This window comes from Magnolia sinica, chromosome 4 (assembly GCF_029962835.1).
Source record: "Magnolia sinica isolate HGM2019 chromosome 4, MsV1, whole genome shotgun sequence".
NCBI lineage: Eukaryota > Viridiplantae > Streptophyta > Magnoliopsida > Magnoliales > Magnoliaceae > Magnolia > Magnolia sinica.
This window is the reverse complement of record NC_080576.1, coordinates 21,135,428-21,157,511: the sequence shown is the minus strand read 5'-3', so window position 1 is coordinate 21,157,511 and position 22,084 is coordinate 21,135,428. Positions and strand designations below refer to the sequence as shown.

Genomic DNA, 22,084 nt, shown 5'->3' with positions numbered 1-22,084 from the left:
AAATTTTTAATGGTGGACGTTAAATCCCCACTTTGTGGTTCACTTAAGCCATATACTTAACCTCATTTTTTTGCTAATACCTTAAAATGATCTGAGAAAAACGATTAACGGCATGGATAAAACACTTACATCACGGCAGGCCCCACAGATCCCTGCCCGGACGGATCAGGGCGGGGTAGGACGCAATCCGCCTCCATTATGATATTTATTATATCTACACCGTCCATCCATTTGGTGAGATCATTTTAGGGCATGCGCCCAAAAAATAGTCATATCCAAAGCCCAAGTGAACCACATCACAAATAGCCAGGGGTGACAATGATTCCCAAGATAGGTCCCCACCATGATGTTTTTTCTCCGTCCGAGAAAAAACAAATATCAAATTGATCAAAAACTTCTATGACCCTGAGAAGTTCAACATTCAATCTCCCACTTCTTTCTGCAGTGTAGTCCACTTGATCTTTGGATCTGTCTTATTTTTGGACTCAACGCTTAGAATAAAATGGACGGACATTTGGATATAACACTTACCTCATGGTGGGGCCCACAGAGCTTGGTGACATCAACACGGAAAAAAAAAAATAGCTTTCTCGTAGACTCCAGAACTTCTGCACCCGGTCATTATCCTTCTCTTGTTGTGTGCAAAAGGTGGAACTGAACCCTACACTTCAATGTCGGAAGAGTGCAGAGAGCCACCTTCTGTCGTGAAAGAGAGAGACTGGCTCAAACAAACCAATCTATATCGCCCCATCGGGACCCACCGTGTTTCAGGTGGTAAGGCCCACCACTCACTAACACGATGTCTGTCTCAATTTCACCGAATGTTGGCTGCGAAGCTTAGCCCTGGATTAATCATTTTGTTCAACGAGGAACTTGGTAATTTACTGCGTGGGTCTGGACAATCAAAATCACATGAACTGATACACAAGGGTAATGGAACTGAGGCGAATATAACTATATGTAGAAACATGAGAACTAGGCATTTTCAGAACATTAACATTCTCTGAGATTTGCAGTCTCCTGCCTCCATTCAAATGAAAATTACATAAACCGCATGCATGTTCATGCAAGCATGCAGGTTGGTGCCAGATTTCCATGCCCGACATACTGTCCGTTAGTCAAGGATTTACACCTCGGGCAAATGGCAGCAGGCAATAGGGATAGAAACAGCAGCTGGGGAGAGAGCTGCGATGCCCAACATCTCTACTCTTCTGTTTCAGCCCCTCCCGCCTTGAGTTGAAGGTACTTCTCCCTCTTTTGGAACTCCGTCAATCCCTTCCCACTCCCAGTCACACCAACCTTTCCCTTAGGATCATCTGGGGACTTGAAGATGCTTTCCCGCTTGCGCCCCGAGAAAAACCCTACCTGCAACAAACCAAAGAAAGTGATTAAATCATTCATGTAAGGAGAATATCTCTAAAAAGTAGACGGGATTTCAAAAAAATATAAATATAAATTTAAAAACGCACTAGGGATTTTGCATGCTATGTATGGATTTTGCTAACTTCCACGTCAGTTAACATCTGGCAATAATTTGCCAAATTTTCCAACAAAAATACACTCCAACTCTGTCCTAATCACTTATAATTGCTAGAGGCATATTTGTCACCTGCAAAAAAACAACAAAAAAAAAAACAAAACAGAGAGAGAGAGAGAGAGAGAGAGAGAGAGAGAGAGAGAGATAACTCTCCCGCCTTGGTTTCCTCTTAGGAATGAGGATGCCCAAATCTGTCTACTCCTTTTCACCTTCTTATGAAACCCTAGTGCCTCAACAAAAACCACTTAAGCATACTTCGTTAGAAGCAATGTGGGCCCCCTTGATGAATGGTTGATTTTATTCAAAAGATGAAACAGGACATCGCAGAGCAAAGGAAAAAAAAGTGATGCAGGACATGAAATTTAAATATGATATGCAAGATTTCAAGCTTAGATCACACTAATTCAGAAACAATAACATAAAAATTTCACATCCCACACAAAAGTTCAAACATTCAAGCAAGGGGAATCTATGCGGGTCCAGGCCTACAAAGCTAGGACTGGATTAGTAAAATTATGGATCAAACGATGCTCAAAAGAAAATAGAAATCATCCACACATGCACAGTAACCAGTCCCTAATCCAAGGGATTTACCAATTTCAATTTAAGGAACCCTATGGTGAGAAAAAGGGCAAATAAATTAAGGGCATGTTTGGGAGCATGGATTTGGAACCCCCTGGATTCGCAACCCCCAGGATTGGAAACCCCCTGGATTGGCAATCCTCCCGGTGTGTTTGGCACCCTGGAGTGTGAATCAACTTTAATTCAAAAATACCTATGCATGGTATATTTACAGGGGTTTGAATTTAATTACTAAGTCAACTTTAATATCCCTAATTAGTGAGATATATAATTTTTGACACTATGATTGTGATAAGCCCGCTGAAATATATGTTTTGCCTGAAAATAATGAAATTCCAAGGCTCGGATGGACCGCAAGCACAAGATCATGTCTGAGTGACTAACCAACGATTTTTAATCGTTGATTAATATGGACAATGTTTAGACGGTGCTGATTTACATGGACAATGTTTGGACGATGCTGATCATCATTAGTGGGCCATGTGCCCAATAGAATGATAGTGTACAGTGACATACATGTTACACCTGCAACTATTGAAATGATTTTAGGTGTAATCCAAGCTCTCACCGTGGATTACAAACCCCCTCAAAGAGGGGATTGGAAACCCCCTGGATTGGCAATCCCCAGTTACTTTATGCTGCCAAACAACCAAGGGGATTTGAAACCCCCTCCAATCCCCTCCAATCCACGGTGTCAAACGACCCCTAAGGATAATGCAATCTAGGGTTAGGGTTTATGAAAATAGGTATGAAAATGGAGAAAATGAGAAGAAAAACTTGAACCGAAGAAAGTCCACGCGTGCGGACAGTGGCAAGGCCAGGCGCACGAGCCTGGCCGCACGTACGAGCGAGGCCCGATTTCCAAAACGGACTCCTTGGCTCTGATCGGCCAAGGGGGGGTCTTCAAAAGCTCCAAGTTTTGTGGCGATCCAACGTACGGTCTGTGTGCCGTACTCCATCGAAGTTTCGGCCCTCCTACATGGCCAGATTCTGAAAACTGGCTGTAGGAAGAAGAACGACTGAAAAAACTGGTGGATTCGAAACAAAGATGATTGTAGAAAATGAGAGATATTGATGGAAGAGGGTAGGGGCGGATGGGGATAGATGTGGCTTCGCATCACAGTAGTTAGCCCTTCGAAAAGGGAGGGCTTCGCACCCACTTGAATTTTTCCATAACTCAAAAACTCGGATAATAGAAAAAAAACTTGCAGGAATTTTTTTATTAAACTTCAATGAATCAAAAGAACTACAAGGGGTGCTTATTTATAAGAAAACCCTATACCCAAAAACTCGCGCCTTGTGACTTATTACTTGGCAATGAAGTAAACTAAAATAAAAACTAATCAAAGAAATCTAAAGCATTCATGATGTTCTAAATAACATAAATAAGCAAAACCTAAAATATGAACTTAATCCGACTAGTGGGCCCCGATCATGAGATCCCATGATGGGCTTTACTTAATTAACGGGCCCACTCCAATGAACCAAAACACCGTCTTCTAACTAGGAGGCCCTCCCTGGACGTCGTCATCGAGCCAGATCGATGGTGGGGCCCTCCCTCTCCTTGCGTACGTGCATAGGGGGCGGTGTGCGTGCGCGTGATGTCCCCATCAAAAAGACTATTGCGGCATACTGTACGTAAGCATGACGACTGAAGAAGTCCGAAATTCAAGATAACCTGGAAAATTTGAGCTGTCCCAGATTAGCCTTGCAACCCTTAAGGAAGACAAAAACAACATACGGGGTCCAATCACCGCCAGCATGTTGGTAAGAAGGGAAAATCGGAAATATTAACATGAGAAAAAAAGGATTTTCTTTGGGAAAAAAAAAGGTGAACCCACATGAACACTTTTCTTGACATGCAAAATGGTACCATTCGTCATTCACCTTTTAATAAATAAGAATATACATATGCAGAAGTGTACTATGTGAAACACCTTTTCATTTTTGTTATCAGCTAATTTTTTATATCCATTAAACATCAGTAGCATAATCCAAGCCCCCCAATTGGGGGCCTTCTACCAGTTTAATGTGAACTGTCAATCAAATTTCTTCTTTCACCATCCCTTTGTCGCCCCTCAGATGGAACAGTTAGGATATTTGATCAGTACAACTTTTGATTAGTGACCCAACCATGATGAGCTTGCTCAAAGAACAGTCTGGAACTCCTACAAGTGTGAAACCCAAAAATATGGGATTGCAGCCACAGATAACAAGCAAAAAGAGAATTCTAAATTGTCGACTGTCTGAAAATATCTTTCAAAACAAAATCTGTCTGAAAATGTTGGGATTAACAATAAGGGCACTTAAAATTGTTCAAAAAAAAAAAAGGAAAAATAAATAAAACAAAAGGAAAGAAAATAAACAATTACCTTCTTAGTTTTGCCTTTGGCTGATTGAAACTGCTGCCAGGCATTTTGCCGCTTATTTTGTGTGACTTCGAGTTGCTCAAACCGCATTTTTGACTTGAAAGCGTGTATCTTCTTTCGTTTAGCAGTTTTCTAAAAACGGAATGGTTAATCAAGCATTAGCACCTGATTTTTCCACATTTATAATAAATAAATAAATTTTATAAAAAAAATAAAAAAAAATTTAAAAAAAATTTAAAAAAAAAAAAAGAAGAAGAAGACAAGGAACAGCTCTAAAAAGGCACAAACCACTAATGTCAGAAGTTAATGAAAAGAAAAGAATTTATGCACTTGGATAAATTTGCAAAGACAATAAGAGGGAAGCAGCGGGGGCGGAATCCTATCATTCAATTCAAATCCCACACAAAACTATTCATGAATCATGTAGGGGGGGAAAAAAAATCAGTTGTGTACTTACAGAAGTTTTTATGCTTGTTAATAGAGTGAGTTGGTTTAACATCATCAACTGAATAGAGATGGAACTGCACAGCAGGTGGCTTTTTCAGTCCGACTTCTTTCCACCGTCTGAATGTTCTAAATGTTCTACTTTTGCGGTATGGTCACTGCTACATAATGGATGCAACAGTTGCCTGAAACTTGAAAAGAAATGTTTGGTCTTGATATATTTGCCTTCCATAAGTTTGGGTTTTTTTTTTGTTGAAGGATAGAAGTTTGGGTTTCGCATCGTTCCCAGGAAAAAAAAAATTAATTAATTTGGGTCTTTGAAAAAAAAAAATTATCTCTGCCATATATAATGTGAATATCATTTGGCCAATTTTACCCCTGCAATCAGTCATTAGAGGGGCATAAACTCCTTTAAAAATGGATGTCTGGTTCTTCAACTGAGGCCATTTTTTCCTTTCAACTATTTCATGAGAGTAGCCCGCTCCCCCATCTCCTCCTATTTGCGTGTAGCCTGCACTAATGGTATTATTAGGGAGCCAATTTAACAGAGGTTGTGCAGGGCCCACCGTAACGACTATGTGACATCTACTCCGTAGAGTTGTTGCGCTGCCACGCATTAGGATGTCAGCCCAAAAAAGAGGCGGATCTAAAACTAGAGTGCGCCACAGCAAAGGAAGTAGGGACGGGTCACCCACCATCGATACCATTCTAGTTGCTCATCTTTCTCTCTCTGTGGAGCCGCAACCTTCCAAGGTATTCCAAAATGGTTACGTAACAGCCGTAATGGCAGCTATGGTAATGGCGGTAACCGTAACATATTATGGGGTTGTAACGGCCATTACAGAAAAATGCCCCGTAACAGCCAGTATGGGGCCAAAACATTTTTTATTTATTTTCAGCGGGGGGGGGGGGGGGGGCCATAACAACCCATATCGTAACAGTAACAGTTACCATTATGGAATACCTTGTCTCTCCTTTTTCACCTCAAGGTTTGCTAGGATACATTCTGACAAATTGCAATACAATACATCAGGAGTTCAGCCTGTAAACCTGGGTCATATTCCAATGATCCAAACAGTTTATATGGTGAGCCTCATTTTAATGGTGGATATAAAACAAATGAAAGTTATTACATTTATTCAACCTTTTGATGATTTGGCTCTTTTGTTCTGAATTAGACAGTCACCAAAACCTTAGTATAATTGAAGGTTGAAATATTCAATCTGAGAGTTTTTGTTGGTAATAACCCATCGCAATGGATCTCTATAACTTAAAAAAGGGTTTGGGTCTTGAAAAGAACGGAAGTCCAACTGCTAAAGTCCCGATGTATTGTATTACAATATGTCAGGGTGTATTCTTGCAAACCTCTTTTCTCTCCCCTACTCTCCAGGTGTGTTGCATGTGCCATACCGCCTAGTTAGTTATGTAAGAACAAAAAAATGCTGACCTTAATCTGATTTCACAGTTCAATTTGAGCCGGTCCTCACAATAGTTTGATCCAATTTTCATTTCACGACTGCAAATCTCTAGTGCGGGACTTTTTATCAGTAATGGAGTTATAATAGTACCCCAAAAAGGAGCTGCACGGCAAAATTACAATTCAGAATGGATGGGATAATAAGAAGTCAACCAACCCCAACAATTCCTAGATTCAGCTCCACATTTCCCTTCAAAGTCTTCTTTTCCTCATTGCTGCTCCGTGGTGCTTTTTTTTTTCTTTTCGTTTCTTTTTTTCCTTTTTTATAACACACACATGCTCACACCTTTCTTCCCTTTTTTTTTCTTAACACACATGCTCACACCCACACACACCACAATGGGCACTCGAGCCCATGACCTCAGTGTTGACACTCAAAAGAGCCTACCACTGCGCCATGAGTAAGGACCCAGAAACAGAATTAGAGAGAGAGGAGAAAAACAGTGCTCCCCAGTGCTGTTAGACTGTTAGTTTCAATAAAGATCAAATTCATTGCCTAGCCTATTTACCATGCCCAGAATAAATAATAATAATAAAAAAGACACCATTTGGCTCTTGATACGTACTATTATAAATTTTATAGAAGGTCACCTGTAATGTCCCCATAGTCCTGGATTTTTTTCCCCTAATTCTATGACCAATAAGTTATATCAATTTCGACTACGAAAAAAGACGAAGAGGAAAAGGTAGTTGACTGGAGTATGCGTATGCATATCATATATAATAAGGATTGGGTATGCATATCATATATGACAAGGATAGAGTAGAAAAGGGGATCCTCTAAACCCCAAATTTTGTATGTAAGGGTATGGTGAAGATTGGTTGTTAATTGTTAGTGATACCCAGAAACATAAGTACATCTAAAGTATCCTCCAAACAATATCAACAAATTGGGCTTGCAAAAGTTGAGAGAAAATTAGAACTCAAAAAAGAAGAAAGACTAAGGAAGAAGTTTAGAAGACATCTATGTAACCAGCTATGCTATTGGGGGAAGTGCTTGCCTGTTTGGGCAGTTAGAAGGAAACATTAGTAGAGGATGACTGGTATGGAGGATGTTGAGAATGATGTGCAGGAAGACATGAAGGGCAGGCTTTGAATGAGATCATCTGAAGCAGCCTAGGAGTGGTCCGAGTAAGCAAGAGAACAATGGACACTGTATTTGAGATTGTGTGTTAAAGTACAACAGCTATGATGCTCGAGGAGATTTTTTTTATTGGGGTTGAAGGGCCTGAAAAGAGGATAAGAGGAAGACCAAAAAGGTCTATGATTGAGGTGGTGACAAGAGCTATAAAGGCTTGTTCACTAACCAAGGATATGGCCTTAGAAACGACTGGTGAAACAGGGTTCCTAAGGCGATCCCCGTGGCAATGATAATTCGCAATTGTGCTTGTAGCCCGATTGGTGTGGTTCACTCTAAATCTAAGTAACCAGATGTCTGGGGATTACAAAACCAGGTACGTCAAAAGTTCAAAATTGATGAAGGGAGATCAGTTATCCCCTCTGAGTATCGGAATCAGAGTGGTCTAGTTCTTTTGGAGAGAGAGAGAGAGAGAGAGAGAGAGAGAGAGAGAGAGAGATTTTGCATACTAATGTGACTCACCACATCCTCAGGGTCATCAGGTTCTATACGAAGCTTTGCAGGTAGATTTCGTGATTGGAAATCAGCACTGGCTGCTTGTGCAATTTTCCTTTTAATGGCTTGCTTGGTAGCTTCAGCTTCTCTTTCAGCTTTCAGCAATGCATTGACCGCTCCCTCTTGGACTGGCCTTACATTTCCAGGATCCACCTGAAAAGCAACCACTGTGAAATTCACATCGATTGTCTGATCTTGAGTAAAATTAATAATGAAATTGAAGCAGGACCACACCACCCAAGCCCATGGGTCTCTTTAATGAAGTCCTTGCTTATAAAAAATAATAATTAAAAAAAAAACACAAATACAACAACAACATTCTAAATTCTAGATACTAAAAATGGGGAAAGGATTGTGTATGCTCTGTGTGCACAGAAAGTCAGTCCCCACATCTCCCACCATTGAACAATCACAGGTTGGAATTTTAACATGCATTTCAAAGTGGACTGCTGATAATTTCAAACTTTGGAATGCTTATAGCATCCCTCCAATCATCTTTAAATGGTGGGTGGAAGACAACGTGCATACCAACTGTAGCTGCTCTCTAGGCACATTGAGGTCGTGCTCTGATAAATAAAAAGCACTGGGATAACATTTATTTCTCAACCCCAAAACAATCATTCACCCATACAAGGTGGACATGAATACATGAGAAAGAAGATTAGGATCATGGACATTTGATTTTTAAAAATAAATAATAATAATAATAAATAAATAAATAAATAAATAAAACAAATATTATGTGCCTGCTGGAAGAAAAAAAGAAAAAACAGAAGGAAAACCTGAAGGTTTCAAACATAACATACTTACAGAAACGCAAACACAGAATCTCTATTTTGATGGGTTCTTTTCTTTTTTCTTTTACAAATAAGATTGAAACTTCAACTCTTGAAGTTATGGACATAATGGGTCAATTGGATTACAAACCCAAATGTAATTCTCATAGTAAGCTTCACAACTTCCCCTTTCTTCCTCATGTCAATAGGAAACTCCCCTAACAAACAAAATAGGCTTTTGTTCACCAATTGGTTATATATGAGTAACTGAAACTCAAGAATCTACACAACTCATGGAGATGAAACTGCCGAAAGTAAGAAACCCATAAAGCACTTGCCTCCAAAATCACTTGGGGCACAAGAAAGGGAAAAAATGAGGAAATAAAAAAAAAGAACAAGAAAAAACAGATATTTCAAGATATTTCAAGGAAGATGCATCCCCGAAGTTCAGTCAGAGTATGATCCATCATTTTAAGTTCTAAAATCCACACCCAGGGCATATGACAACCCTCCTCGGGCATCATAGATTGAGAATATAAAATCCTATAAAAGCACATTCTTTAGAACGACACATGAACATCCCTAACCTATACAGAGAGATTGAAGGTACACATTTTGGTATAAAATCCATATTACATATTACCAATATATTCCATCCTAATTTTAAAATCAATTCTCAAAGTTTGCCCACTTATACAGTATCCAGGCATCATAAATTGGGAGCTTATCATACCATAAAAGCATGTTCTTTAGGTATTCATTTTTTTTCTGACTTCCATAGCCATTGGAGAGGCCCTATATAACAGTTTCAAGGGATCGTAACCCCTCCAAGATCAACCTGCACTCAGCTCAAAAGGGAATAACCAAAAGACTCCTGACAATACCTCAAGCAAACACATTTATACTGAACCTGAAACTCTAAAGCATCTCAAGCCTACATTCAACCTTATCTTAGCCATCCATTTCATTGCAAATCTTTGCAGCTTAATTTAATTAAACTGCCATAAAAATCAATAAATGTCTGAAAGGGTTGAGCCAATATCTGTAGACTACCATCTGAAAAACAGGCATCCGGGCCCAATAATCTAACCATCCATAGCTCATGAATTTAGGTACAAATGTTTTGGCCTTGGGCACAAGTTCCAAATGCAAGCAACTTGGCAAATGCCATGCTTTTGTCATGCATTGGTACTGTTTAGATAACAAACCAAAAGTCATCTTCTCTAGGATCCAAATAGAAGCAACAAGGCCGTTGCAGAGGTGAGTGATATTTTACTTCTATGCCATGCATTGGTGAAAATATCCACTGCAGGCCTTAGGCATAATGAAGAAAGTGCACCACAAAGCATGCCCAGTTTACAGAGCTGAAAGCCTAAAGAATGCCTCTGGATGGATCTTAGAACTATTAAGAAAACCAATTTAATAGTGAACAAACTAAATTTCTTGTGATAGCATAACTAGAAATACTCCAAAAGTTAGGAATTGATTTCAAAAGGGACGTAGTTCTAAGTCGTACAGTCAGATTTCATGACAAACAATTAGCCATAAATGAAATTTCCGAAAGCTTCTCTCCTCTTCAGTGTTCAAATTATATTGAAGAAAAGAATAACTGTAATACTCTTGAGTGAGTGTGATGAATCCGTAGACATGAAACCAGCAGTTGTAAACGTATTATACAGGTACCCAGTGCATTCAAGATGGTATGCTTTAGCGTAATCCCAAAAAAAAATGTACAATCATAAATGACTGGTTGGTGGACATGATGGATGGCTTTCTTGATATCTCATCAAACATGATGGATGGTTAAAATGAGAAGTAGACCAACGTACAAATTCAAGAAGCAGATGTTCGTATATCAAAGGTCGTGATCATCTAATCATCTGATGTTGGGAGTATGCCCCATCTACAGTGTTGGGAGATGTTCCTATTTGGGCATTTTGGATTTAATTGCGTGTATGAAACATGCATGATGGCCAACTGCATGTGTATCTCTATTATACTCTACCAGCTAATCTAACAACTCTTTTAAGAAAAAAGTGTTAGGATGCAACATGACTATGGCTCTCAAACAGGGGATGCAATGGGCCAGCTTGGCCAGGTATGGCCCAACACTAAAAGACCCAAGGCCTGAGACTGACCAAACTCTAATACACCTGCCTTGGTTCATATTAAACCGTGTTTATTAATCACTCGTGAGTCGTGAGTCGCACTAAATGCCCATGGCAACGTGATAAACCTTTCAAGAAATAGCATTTAAATACACCAAACTACATTATTTAAAAGTGTGGTGGTCATAGAAATAATACCTCCTCCTTATTCCCCCATCCATCGTAGGAGACATGATATCCATTTGGAGTGAGACCCTCGATGGTTGCATCATACCTGAAAACGAAGAAAAGGTACAACAAGTGAAAATTGATTCAACATGTAAAATGAATAAAGCGATTTTCCTTTTTTTAGACATACCACTCCCCATCTTCACTCCAGACAGCTTGAACCTTTGTACCAACGGAAAACCTCTCATATGGTTCTGAAAGTTTGCTCGATTCCTAAACAAGAATTTCAGACAAGTGAGCATTGGAAGAGAATATCCGGACTGGGAACATATAACTAGAGGTAAAACTGGAAAGTAGTTCATAAATGCAATCAAATCAAGAGTAAATATCCAACGGATCTGCACTGGGAGTAGACATTCAAGCATGTGAATGATAAATGGAAGTGAATTTATACAGCTAATTGTAACATAGGCTTACAATACAACTAGTTGCATTGGATAGTGGGACCATTCAATCATCAATCCAGACTATCCGGACTATCCATCCATTTACCCAGCATTGGCAGATCACCATGCGGAGAGCGATACCAATTGGACGATCTTGGCCCCTTAAATGCTGGTCAATTTGTTATAGCTATCAATTGTTACAGGTCATGGACTGAGTGGTCAGCACCTGTACAGTCAATTCAAAGTGCAATCCAAGGCGGATCCCATAGAATAGACGCTCCATGTTTCTGAGTGTACCTATTTTCTCCATTCAACTATTGTTTTTTTTTAAGGACATTTGCATGCTATTGATTGGTCATTAGGATCATCCAAATAATGGGATACTTGCATCATCAGCTGCCACTACTCAGCTTGAATGAATGAACAGTCCAAATCAATGATTGGATTGTCCAGGCATCCAAAGCAACTAGTTGTATCATAGGCCTATGGCCTACCATACAACAAGTTGTATTAAGCTATTTCCCATAAGGACTCTTTTGGGAGCTTGTAAATGGAGGTAAATGGGAAATGGAATTGGAGGTAAATGAATTGGGAGTAAATGGCTTACTTAGTTGTGTTTGGATGTGAGTAAATGAAATGCATTTGAAATCCAAATATTCTATTTGGATGGGAGTAAATGGGAGGAATTATAATACATTATAATTTTTCCATATATTCATAGGAACATATGTAATATCGCAAATCAGCTTTAATATCCCAAATTAGTGTACATATGTGATATTTAACAAAATGATTGTAATAAGCCCATTGAAATATATACTTTTGCCAAAAATGACAAAATTTCTAGCCTCCGGTAGGCCACAAACGTAAGGATCACAAGCAAGCAACTTGCTGACGTTATTTAACCATCGATATAGATGGCCAACCTTTGGACGCTTTGGATCATTCTATTGGTGTGATTTTAGTAATTTAGTCGATAATTGGATAGTTTCGGAATATCATAAGCATGTCACGTGTATGGAGGACACGTGCGTAGCAACGCCTTTGTTTAGTCGTGTGACTCTCCAAGGGAGCACAAAAAGGCATTTCACCCCATCTATTGCCATTTGTAGGCTCATTTCCATGAATTTACTCCCATCCAAACAGCCCCTTAATATATGATGCATGTTTTCAGTGTATCTGTTGATTGTGGAGATGCAACGGCAAATAGCATCGTTTCTTTGGGGTCATTTGGATGATCACATAATCATGTACTGCACAAGTTGTTTCGGCTAAACAGATTGTATGTGGTTTTTCAAACTCATTTTTGCACATGGACGGAGGTCCAAGGTACACCCTGTAATCAAAATATGACCGTTATGCAACGATAGTCCATACTTGCTAAAGCGTCGTATAGCTTATTCCTACTATGGCACATGCAAGAATATAATATTCCATACACATGCATCACATATGCCAAATGTTCCACATATGTAACCACTCATGTTCGAGCACCCACATCCACTGCCATCGATCTTCAAGTGTCTCACATGTAGCACATGTTAGTGTGCACATGTACTATTAAATGTTGTTATGTGCCACCTAGGGCTTTTAGAATCGTACGATTCATGATATGATTTGTACTAGATTTGAATCATACACCAAATTGCAAATCTAAAATAATCCTATCAAATCGTATGCTAGTAGTATTGAATCGTACAGTAATCGTATGAATCGTATGATAATCGTAGATTGCGTTAATGGGCCCAAAAATTACTTAAGATCATTTTTATTCAATTTTTCCTTCTTTCTTTTTACCTTTTTTGCTTATAAAACATGAGAAAGGCACTCCCCTATTAAAAATATCCTCATTTTCTCTTTTGAGAGAGAGAAAGAGAGCAGAAAGAGGAATTTTGGTTTTTTTTGTGATGAAAGGTAACACTACTAGGGATTGAACAACTCACACAAACTACAGTGTCTCCATCAGCTCATCTAACGAGCAGAAATGAGCTTTGAGGATTTTGATATTCAAAAAACCAGAACAAAGAAATCAAGATATCTTTTTATTCACTTGATGGAAGCAAATGCCATTTCTTCTAAAAGGATTCTATGCTCAAGAAATTTACAAAAGAACAAAATTATTAAAGGACTCTTGTATTTTTTTTAAGGTAAATTTTCTAAAAGACAACAAAGGAAAAAAGAAAAAAAAAACAAAAAAAAACAAGAATCCTTTACTATCATGATAGGTATACCATGTACATGTTCTCAATTGATAATATCATGATATGCATTACTTTTTTGGTATCTTTTTTCTTATTTTCTTATAATTTTTCAGATGTTTTTGATGTTTTTTAAGGAATCAGGAAAAATCTTACAATTTACAATTTGATACAATCCAACCCTTAATGTGATTTGCGATACATAACAATATTGAAAACATTGGTGCCACCAACCATCTTAAGCTCCCCACGTCCCACCAATCCCTGTTCAAGGTGTCTGACAAATAAGGTACAGTACAGCTAGTCCAACATTGCATGACCTACATAGCTTGCCCAAGACAATATGTGCAGGAAAGCTTGGGCGGAGCACAACTTAGTGAGCATCCAAAAGGAACCTCTTATTTATGCTCCATCTCATCAATATTCATCTGTCTGTAGGGAAATTTTTGTTCCATATTGTTCCGTACCTCCTATTTTCTTACCAATTCACAGAGTAATGTTCCAAACAACTCTAATGACAAGTTATCACTCTCTAGAGATAGACGAACAATTGCAAGATTCTGCAATCCTTGATAAGATGCAGATTTGAAAAGGAAACATTGTAGCATAAGATTTACCATCTCATGTATGGATGACTCATCAGGCTGACGTTGATCAGGAGAAACATCTGCATCTGTACCCAATCCAGAAAGCTCAGTTTGCTTTGCTGTTGACAAGAGTTCCTCCGTCAAAGCAATCACCTGCAACCCAACAAATTTCACCAGAATCAGACTAAACAACCAAAAATGAATCAATCCATTTCTCATTAAAAATCCCTGAACATCGGATTCGAATTTCAAACTTAGAATCTCAGCGTGAACATCTGAAATCAGGAGAGGGGGCAAGCAGGCAGGCCATCACGAGACATAGCACCTGCACAGGAACCAAGATAGGAGTGATGGGCATCTCGATAAAACCGTGATTTCCAGATATAGCTCTTTCAACTCCATATAGCTCTCACTGTCTGTATGTAAGAGCTATGATTTAATAAAAGCACCCTCACCTTTTCAAAGTAAAAAGAAAAACAAAAAACTCCATGAGAATCCTCTGCCATTATGCAGCCGAATCACGCTGCCCTGCTCGAACAACATTGATGACTTCTTTAAAAAGGAAACAGAAACAAGACACTCCAATATCCAGAAACTCCAATAATGATATCTACAAAAGGGTTTTGCAATCTTCTCTTCACCAAATAACAATTCTTCTTTGTTTGTAAATTTGGATTTTGAAAAAATTCAATTGAGATATGTAATGGGAGATCAATTATACATAATACGCCAACACTAGACAAAAAATGAAAACAAGAAAAAGAAAATATTAAAAGAAAAAAGAAGAAACAAACTATTACAACTGCTTCCTCACCTCCGCAAGTTCCTTTTCCATGTCTGCATATTCAGAATTCCCAGGATCGTCAACCAAGAGTTTGCGAACCTATTCACAGGAAACCAAAAAACAAAAGGGTTTGTCATTTTTTCATTTTTTTTCTTTTTTTTTCTTTTTTTTTTTTTTGAAGGATAAAAAAGGCTTATTGTTCATAATGAAAAACTAAAAAGCAAAGACTAAGAGATGAAATGCATAAAGCACCAAACAAATGAATGATTGGTCATATGCTGCACTGATTGCCCAAGTCCTGAACCAGTAAAAGGGGAAAGCAAATGTTGAAAAGCATGATGAGAATACCCCATATCATAAAAAATAAAAATAAAGAGTTTTAAAAAAAAAAAAAAAAAATCTAGACAAGTTAAACATTTGAAGAAAGATAGCCTTATTTTTAACATCTACAAAACAAAATCTAAGGAGAAACAAGTTCAAAATCAGAATCACAACACCAAAGGAGGGACAAGAAGGAAAAAAGTAAAGAAAAACTCAAGAAAATTTAACCAGCCCCAATTTTACAGTCTTCATTTTCCTAGATGGGCTAGTTTTAGGAAGCATACACTGCTCGGTCTGGACTAGTGGGATGTCTTTTGGCCAGTATTTCATACAAGTGGGACCACCTTTCAGTTATACAAGTCATACATCTGGTGGTCCTTACCATGGATGGACAATCCTGTAAAATGCTCCTTCAAAAAATCATCAGCATCCAATTGCTTGGCCTGCAAATGGATGATCAATGAATGGCCCATATGCAACTAGAAGAAGTCTACCAATTAGATGACCGAGATAAATGGAGGGTCCAGCATCCATCCATGGAGAGTCCACCAACAGGATCAATGAAACGTGGGCTCCATGATATGTTGGCCCAAATGAACAATGCCACTAATTTGAGATCAGCAATATGTTTTTTTTAATATTTTTTATTTTCCTTTATTAATGGTGGGATGAGCATTGTATAATTCCACATTTTTAATTGATCATCGAATTCACCAATTCCACCAGGAAATTATTCTTAATTTCTGTCAAACCAATAAAATGAAATTAAAGGGATAAGGCAGGTAGACCTGAGTGCCAAAATTTGTTCTCAGCAGGATCATAGACAGAATTAGTGATAAGGTGGGCCCCAAAGTTTTTCTTTCTTTCTTTTTTTTGAAAGGTAACGGTAACTTCAATAAAGCAAAGGAGTGCAGAGCTGGCGCAAAACACTATACAGAGGAAAGGGGACAGCCATGCACCCCAACAAATTACAAAAGAAAAGTACAATCATCCATCCACTTCCCTTCTAACTAGCCATTAGCCAAGCAAAGTCTGCAATCTTCGGGAAAGCACCGTAGGACCAAACATGGTTAGTATTTTTTGAATTCCCAGCCCATCCCTTGCTTATGGAGCATCTTATAAAATGATCGCACGGAGAAACAACCAAATTTATCCCTTCACCATGTCATCACTTCCCTTTCCCCACTAACCAAGCAGCATAAGTGAATGCAGTTTAGTCATGAAGCCAATTCTACCACCTCATCATCTGAAAGAAATAAATGACACGAGGGGGACCACACCACAGAGTAGCTGAATATTGAGAAATAGAGTGCTGCCAAAATATTTTGGTCCACAGATATTCGAGCAATTCTCAGGAATAGCGATTGCCTCTGAAATCCACACATCTTCCCAATATCGAATCTTCTCCCCATCCCCAATCACAAAACCAACCCCTTCGCTAAAGCATGGCTTCGCAGAAACAATCCCTTTTGCCAAGGCCCTATACACGGAGAAGTCCTTAGTGCATCATCCACCTACATTAAAAACCATACACGGGCCCCAAAGTTGATGGTCAACAGATGGAAAATCACATTTTGGATTATCATTCAACCAGTGGGTTTTTGTTGTCAAATGTACTATTGCCTTTTTCTAACTTTGATTCTTTTGAACAATTAGGATCATCCAAATCGATGATTCTTGCCCCATGGCTTATCCATTGAGAAGCCTACTTGACCAGTTCTGATTACCATATTACGAGCGCACCAGGATCCTGTGAAGCGGAATTTCAGACACTTCTGGCTCTGGGATATATGCTCCTGGTCCTCTAAAAAAAAAGTAGACAGAAAAAGTGGGTTTTATGTACAGACACCTGCATTATGGACCAATTAGAATTATTTTTTTTATTGAAATGTGTGGCCTGATTAGATGGAACCACTCATTACTAACTTTAATACATTTCTCTTCTATCTATGGTAGGTTTCGGTATTTGATGGATGGGATTTGTGGCCCGTGCCAACTTGTAGAATGGCTAAGCCAACCCAGCACCCTCTCACTTCCCTATTTTATGGTGTTTTAAATAGCAAATACCATGTAGCATAGTGTTCACCCCTCTGAAGCATGAGGCTTGAGCTACATAGCGTGGAACTTAAGCTACACGCTACTTCCACGTTTTTAATCAGGGTTGTGCTTGATTGCACCAATTTCATGATATTTTGCACCAAATTAGACTGATTAATAATGGAATTTAATGAGCTTTCATGATATTTGGTGCAACCTAAAGTAATAAGAAAGGGCGATGATTAAGTATAAAGGTAAAGAACAACAGAATTTATTTAAGACTGTTTACTTATATTATTTACTACAAGCATTGAAAAATGAACTGATTTTTATTGAAAATGGAAAAATGTAACAAATCATTGAAAACATTAATAGATTTTAATGTTGTAGTGAAAAATAGCTTATAATGTGAGCTACGAAGCGTGTAGCATAGTCCATGTAGCAAATGGTGCATACAAATTATCATGTAGCATAGGCTATATGCGACTTGAGCTTATTTCATGAGCTGCATTGCATTAAGGCTAAGCTACGCTATTAGCGTAAGCTACACACTACATAGCATAAGCTATTTAAAACAGTATGATTTTATCAAACAGTATGATTTTATCAGGGAACTGATTACTACACCCTCTTCTAATCAGCAAGCTTGTTAACCTTTTCATTAGAATCGGAAATCTTGTAACCAGGGTAAAATGTTAGCCCATGTGATTTGGGGTCTTTGAATAAAATTTAGGGCAAAGACATAAGGAGCTCCCATTCACAATTGGGCTCATCAGATTAATGGTTTGGACAATCTGAATGGAACCCTGTGTTTGTTTAACATGAGCACACGTTTCAACTTTTCACACATTGATCTGATGGGCTTGCCTCAAATGAGGGTGTTCCAGTATTAGAATTTTTTATAGGCTGGATACTCTTACCAAGTACAAACTCAGGTTCAAGGGTACTAATCTTACCAATTTTGCTACTCTCTACAGTTATTTGATTGCATCTGCAACTGGGACTTGTATTTTCTTCTAGAAATCATGTAATTTTATCATTAGATTTAAAGCATGCTTCAAACCAATTTCAAACTCCATTCGTTTAGGTCTCAAGCAATTTCAAGTAGCTTCAATTATTATTTAGTATGTTTGAGCTTTTGGTTGGTTGGAGTTGAACTTGTTTAGTAGCATTTCTGTTGATGAACCTTCAGTAGTTACAATTGCTGTAGATGAACTGTTGGTGGTTCCAATTACTATTGAACTAGTTCAGTGATTCCAACAGTAATAATCAATTACTGTTAAACTTGTTGTTATGTATAGTATACCATGATGGATGGGCTTATATTTTGTTGAGTTATGCACCCAATAGTAGAGTAGGCTTGTCCTTGAATGGGAGGATGGGTTTGTATTTGAATTAGCTGCTGTGTATCCTTTTGTGTGTGTGTGTGTGTGTGTGTGTGTGGTAAGGTCGTATTTGCTTTTATGCTTAGGATGATATTTTTTGAGACCAATCATAATATATTATGGTGGTAGGTCCATCCATCAAGAATACATGCAAGTATGTGGGTGAGAAGTCTATGCTTATTGACTTGAATATAGATATGTCATCATCCATATCTTTGCCGAATGATCTGATAGAGGCATGTGGTGATGGCAAGGATGCAACAATCACAATCAATTCTAGAATATTTGGGGTAGAGTTAAAAGACTCCATGGGGCTGGTGTGGAATGACAAGGAATGGTTGGAAATGAATGATTCAATCCAACGTCCGATGGAGATTGAGATATATCTCACAAACTATAAGACTCCAAAGCTTGTTATAAAATTGAGTATGAGACCCAGGCACCCAGCGATACCGCGATAGTGCAGATGATGACAGTGATGACGTGGATGCTGATAGCATTGATGGGGATATTATGATGACAGCGGAGAGGGTGATGATGGCTACGACAACAGTGAAGATGGTATTGCTTGTTATCACAAAACAGGAGTTGCACGTGATGACAAATGATATAGAAAAGGGTCGTCAAACCTCATCCAATTATGAATGCCATGGAGGTGGCTATCATGTTTACAATGATACGATGGCCGTAGAGGAAGTCAGGTTGACCTTGAGAAAAGGAATTGCAGTATGGGTTAATTGTACCATGTGCCAAACTGCAGGCCATCTTTTTATTCAATACGTCTCAGCTTGGGGGATATGAGACTACTGTTAACTGTTTACTCTAGCACATCTCTTCCAGACTACCCCGTCCCACCATCCTCTACTGTTTTGGAAACACCTATATCATTCCTTCCAAATGTTCCACAAAACTGCTAGCATGATCAAGCAATCCAGTACCTTCGCACCTTCAGTTTGTAAATGTGGCGCAAATGGTTAAGTGATCTAAAACGTTGGTATGGTGGGCCTTGTAATGGTTCATCTGTGGAATAAAAAAAAAAAAAACTCCACATCTGAAGACTCTATCTATGGAATATTTTGCCTTTTATTGGTTGAATAGAAACCATTGCCATTCTCCTTAACTATTTCTTTGCTGGACACTTATTTAAAGGCCTGGCATTTTTCCACCAAGATGTTTGCTGCATGGACCACAAACATTGGGGCCCAAAACATCAACAGTTTCGAGAACCAGACAACAGGCCCCATTCATACAAACTGAAAGCTCCAACAGCACTGTACATCTCTCCATACGAGAATTGTATAATAACTCAAAATAAAAGCCACTGAGAACTGAATTCGTTAAAGAAAATTTCAGAAAAAATGCAGAACAGCCAAAAGAAAACTTAAAGAAACGAAAAAGAATCGAAAGAAGGAAAGAAAGATCTCAACTTCAAAAAAACGAAAATCTCGTAGCAAGATTTTCAGAAAACAAACCCTACTTTCTTGACCAAATAAAGAAAAAGCCAAAGTTGGAGTGAGATTAAAATGAAAAGAGAAACCAAAAAACTAATTTACAGCAGAGAGAGTCAAGTGAATGAATGGGAGGGGAAAAGCCCTAAATTAAGAGACAGGTGGATTCCGCGGAAGAGAGAAAAACAAAACCCTAATTTCATAGCTCAGGAAAGAAATAAAACCCTAGAAATGAAGGAGACAGAAACCAAAAACCCTAAAATAATAATTATTATTATTATTATTATAATAACATACCTGATGAAGCTGGTCCTTATAAGTGTCGAGATTCGAAGCGAGTTCTTCGATGCTAAGCTCTTCGCCTCCTTGCATTCTTTTTTCTTTTTCTTTTTTTCTTTTGCTGTTTTCCTTTTTCCAGGGAGGAAACTTTGAAGCCTGAGCGCGAGAATAAGTACAAAAACTGCGAGGAGAAATTCTTGTGTGCGAAAATAAAACGGGATTACAGGGGAGAGATTATAGCGAGTTCCGAGTCCTGCAAGCACTGCAGAGGGAGATAGTCTGTGCGAGCAAAGGGGTCGACGGCTTGGGTGGACCCCACCACCTTGGCGTACGTGCAATCCAATCCGATCATTATGTGTCAACCAATGTTATGTCGATGGCCCAAATATCAAACTCATACTTAATTCAGGTGGACGGCACAATTGGAATAAAAATAAGTGTACGGTGATGCCCGCCCTCCAAATCATCTCTTCACCGTAGCATATCTAAATGCATGTGCTCATAACACATAAGTGGATATCACCCTTTTATATGTATGGTCATTGTTAAGAGTCAAATATTACATATCAGAGTTCAGTTATTACCTGGATTTATAAACATGGTACTGTTTAACGGCCCGATTTAATCGTGTTTGTGATACAGGGCGTATTTACGAGCCTGGACTGGAAAATGGTACTAAAAGCATGGATTTAACGCTCTGAAGTCACCAAGGCAAGTGACGGACCCCAGGAGACCAACATCGACAGATTTGCACGCCAGGGATCCAAGAAAATCGAGAAACTGAAGCTCAAGTGACCCGAAAGACATCCAGAATACAAGATCACAGAGTTCCCACCATCTGTTCAGCTCGAAAATTCATACATTGCCTGAGGACCATAAATTAACCGTACACGTCGAATTTCATCCGTTCAATCCCTGTACAAGTGTCCCAACGGATAGATCAACCCATAAACCCTTGATTTGGAGCCCACCTGATCTCTGGATACGCTTTAATTTTGGACTCAACATCTTAAATTAGATGGGGAAAAGGATGGACGGTACGGATTTCTCGAGAATATCATAGTGGACCGCACCTGCACTTGAGTGTGCATAGTGTAGGTATGCTGGACGCGCACCGGACGATCAGCCCGGTCAAAGACGGGCTGACCCGTCTTCTTCTTGCGAAGTAACAGCGGACGGACGTTGTCCGTCCGTTTTCAGTAGTAGGGCCCACTCATTATCCAAATACAATCGAGAACACCTGCGGAAGTGGTGTAGGTAGGATTTTATTTTTGTTATTTTTGTTCTATTTCTGTTGGTTTCTCTCTTGTGCTAACCCGCCCTTACGTAGATATCTTTGGAAAGTCTCATGATTTCTTCATTTAAGTTTTATCTTTCCATCACTTTTCCTTTACTTACGTTGTCTCATGTGCATTGCATGCTTATTTCTTTTACATTGAGGACAATGTAGATTTTAGATTGGGGGTGGGAGATTAGGTTACCTAATCAGTGCTTTCTTAGTCTTA

General features: G+C 38.8%; 1 protein-coding gene across 2 annotated transcripts; it reads right to left on the bottom strand.

The window, feature by feature from the left end:
* Positions 1-931: 931 nt before the first annotated feature.
* On the bottom strand, positions 932-20,832 carry LOC131242728 (uncharacterized). 2 transcript variants are annotated; one of them, XM_058241557.1, is made up of 8 exons: positions 20,598-20,827; positions 15,140-15,208; positions 14,356-14,478; positions 11,285-11,367; positions 11,125-11,200; positions 8,010-8,195; positions 4,492-4,620; positions 932-1,365 (listed from the first exon to the last, which is right to left on the bottom strand). In XM_058241557.1, the coding sequence occupies exons 1-8, from the start codon at positions 20,670-20,672 to the stop codon at positions 1,204-1,206; spliced, it is 903 nt and encodes a 300-aa protein (XP_058097540.1). In that variant the 5' UTR covers positions 20,673-20,827; the 3' UTR covers positions 932-1,203. The 2 variants fall into 2 exon arrangements, with proteins under 2 accessions (XP_058097540.1, XP_058097541.1); XM_058241558.1 differs by lacking the exon at positions 932-1,365 and adding an exon at positions 1,455-1,609 and having other exon boundaries at positions 20,598-20,832.
* Positions 20,833-22,084: the final 1,252 nt, after the last annotated feature.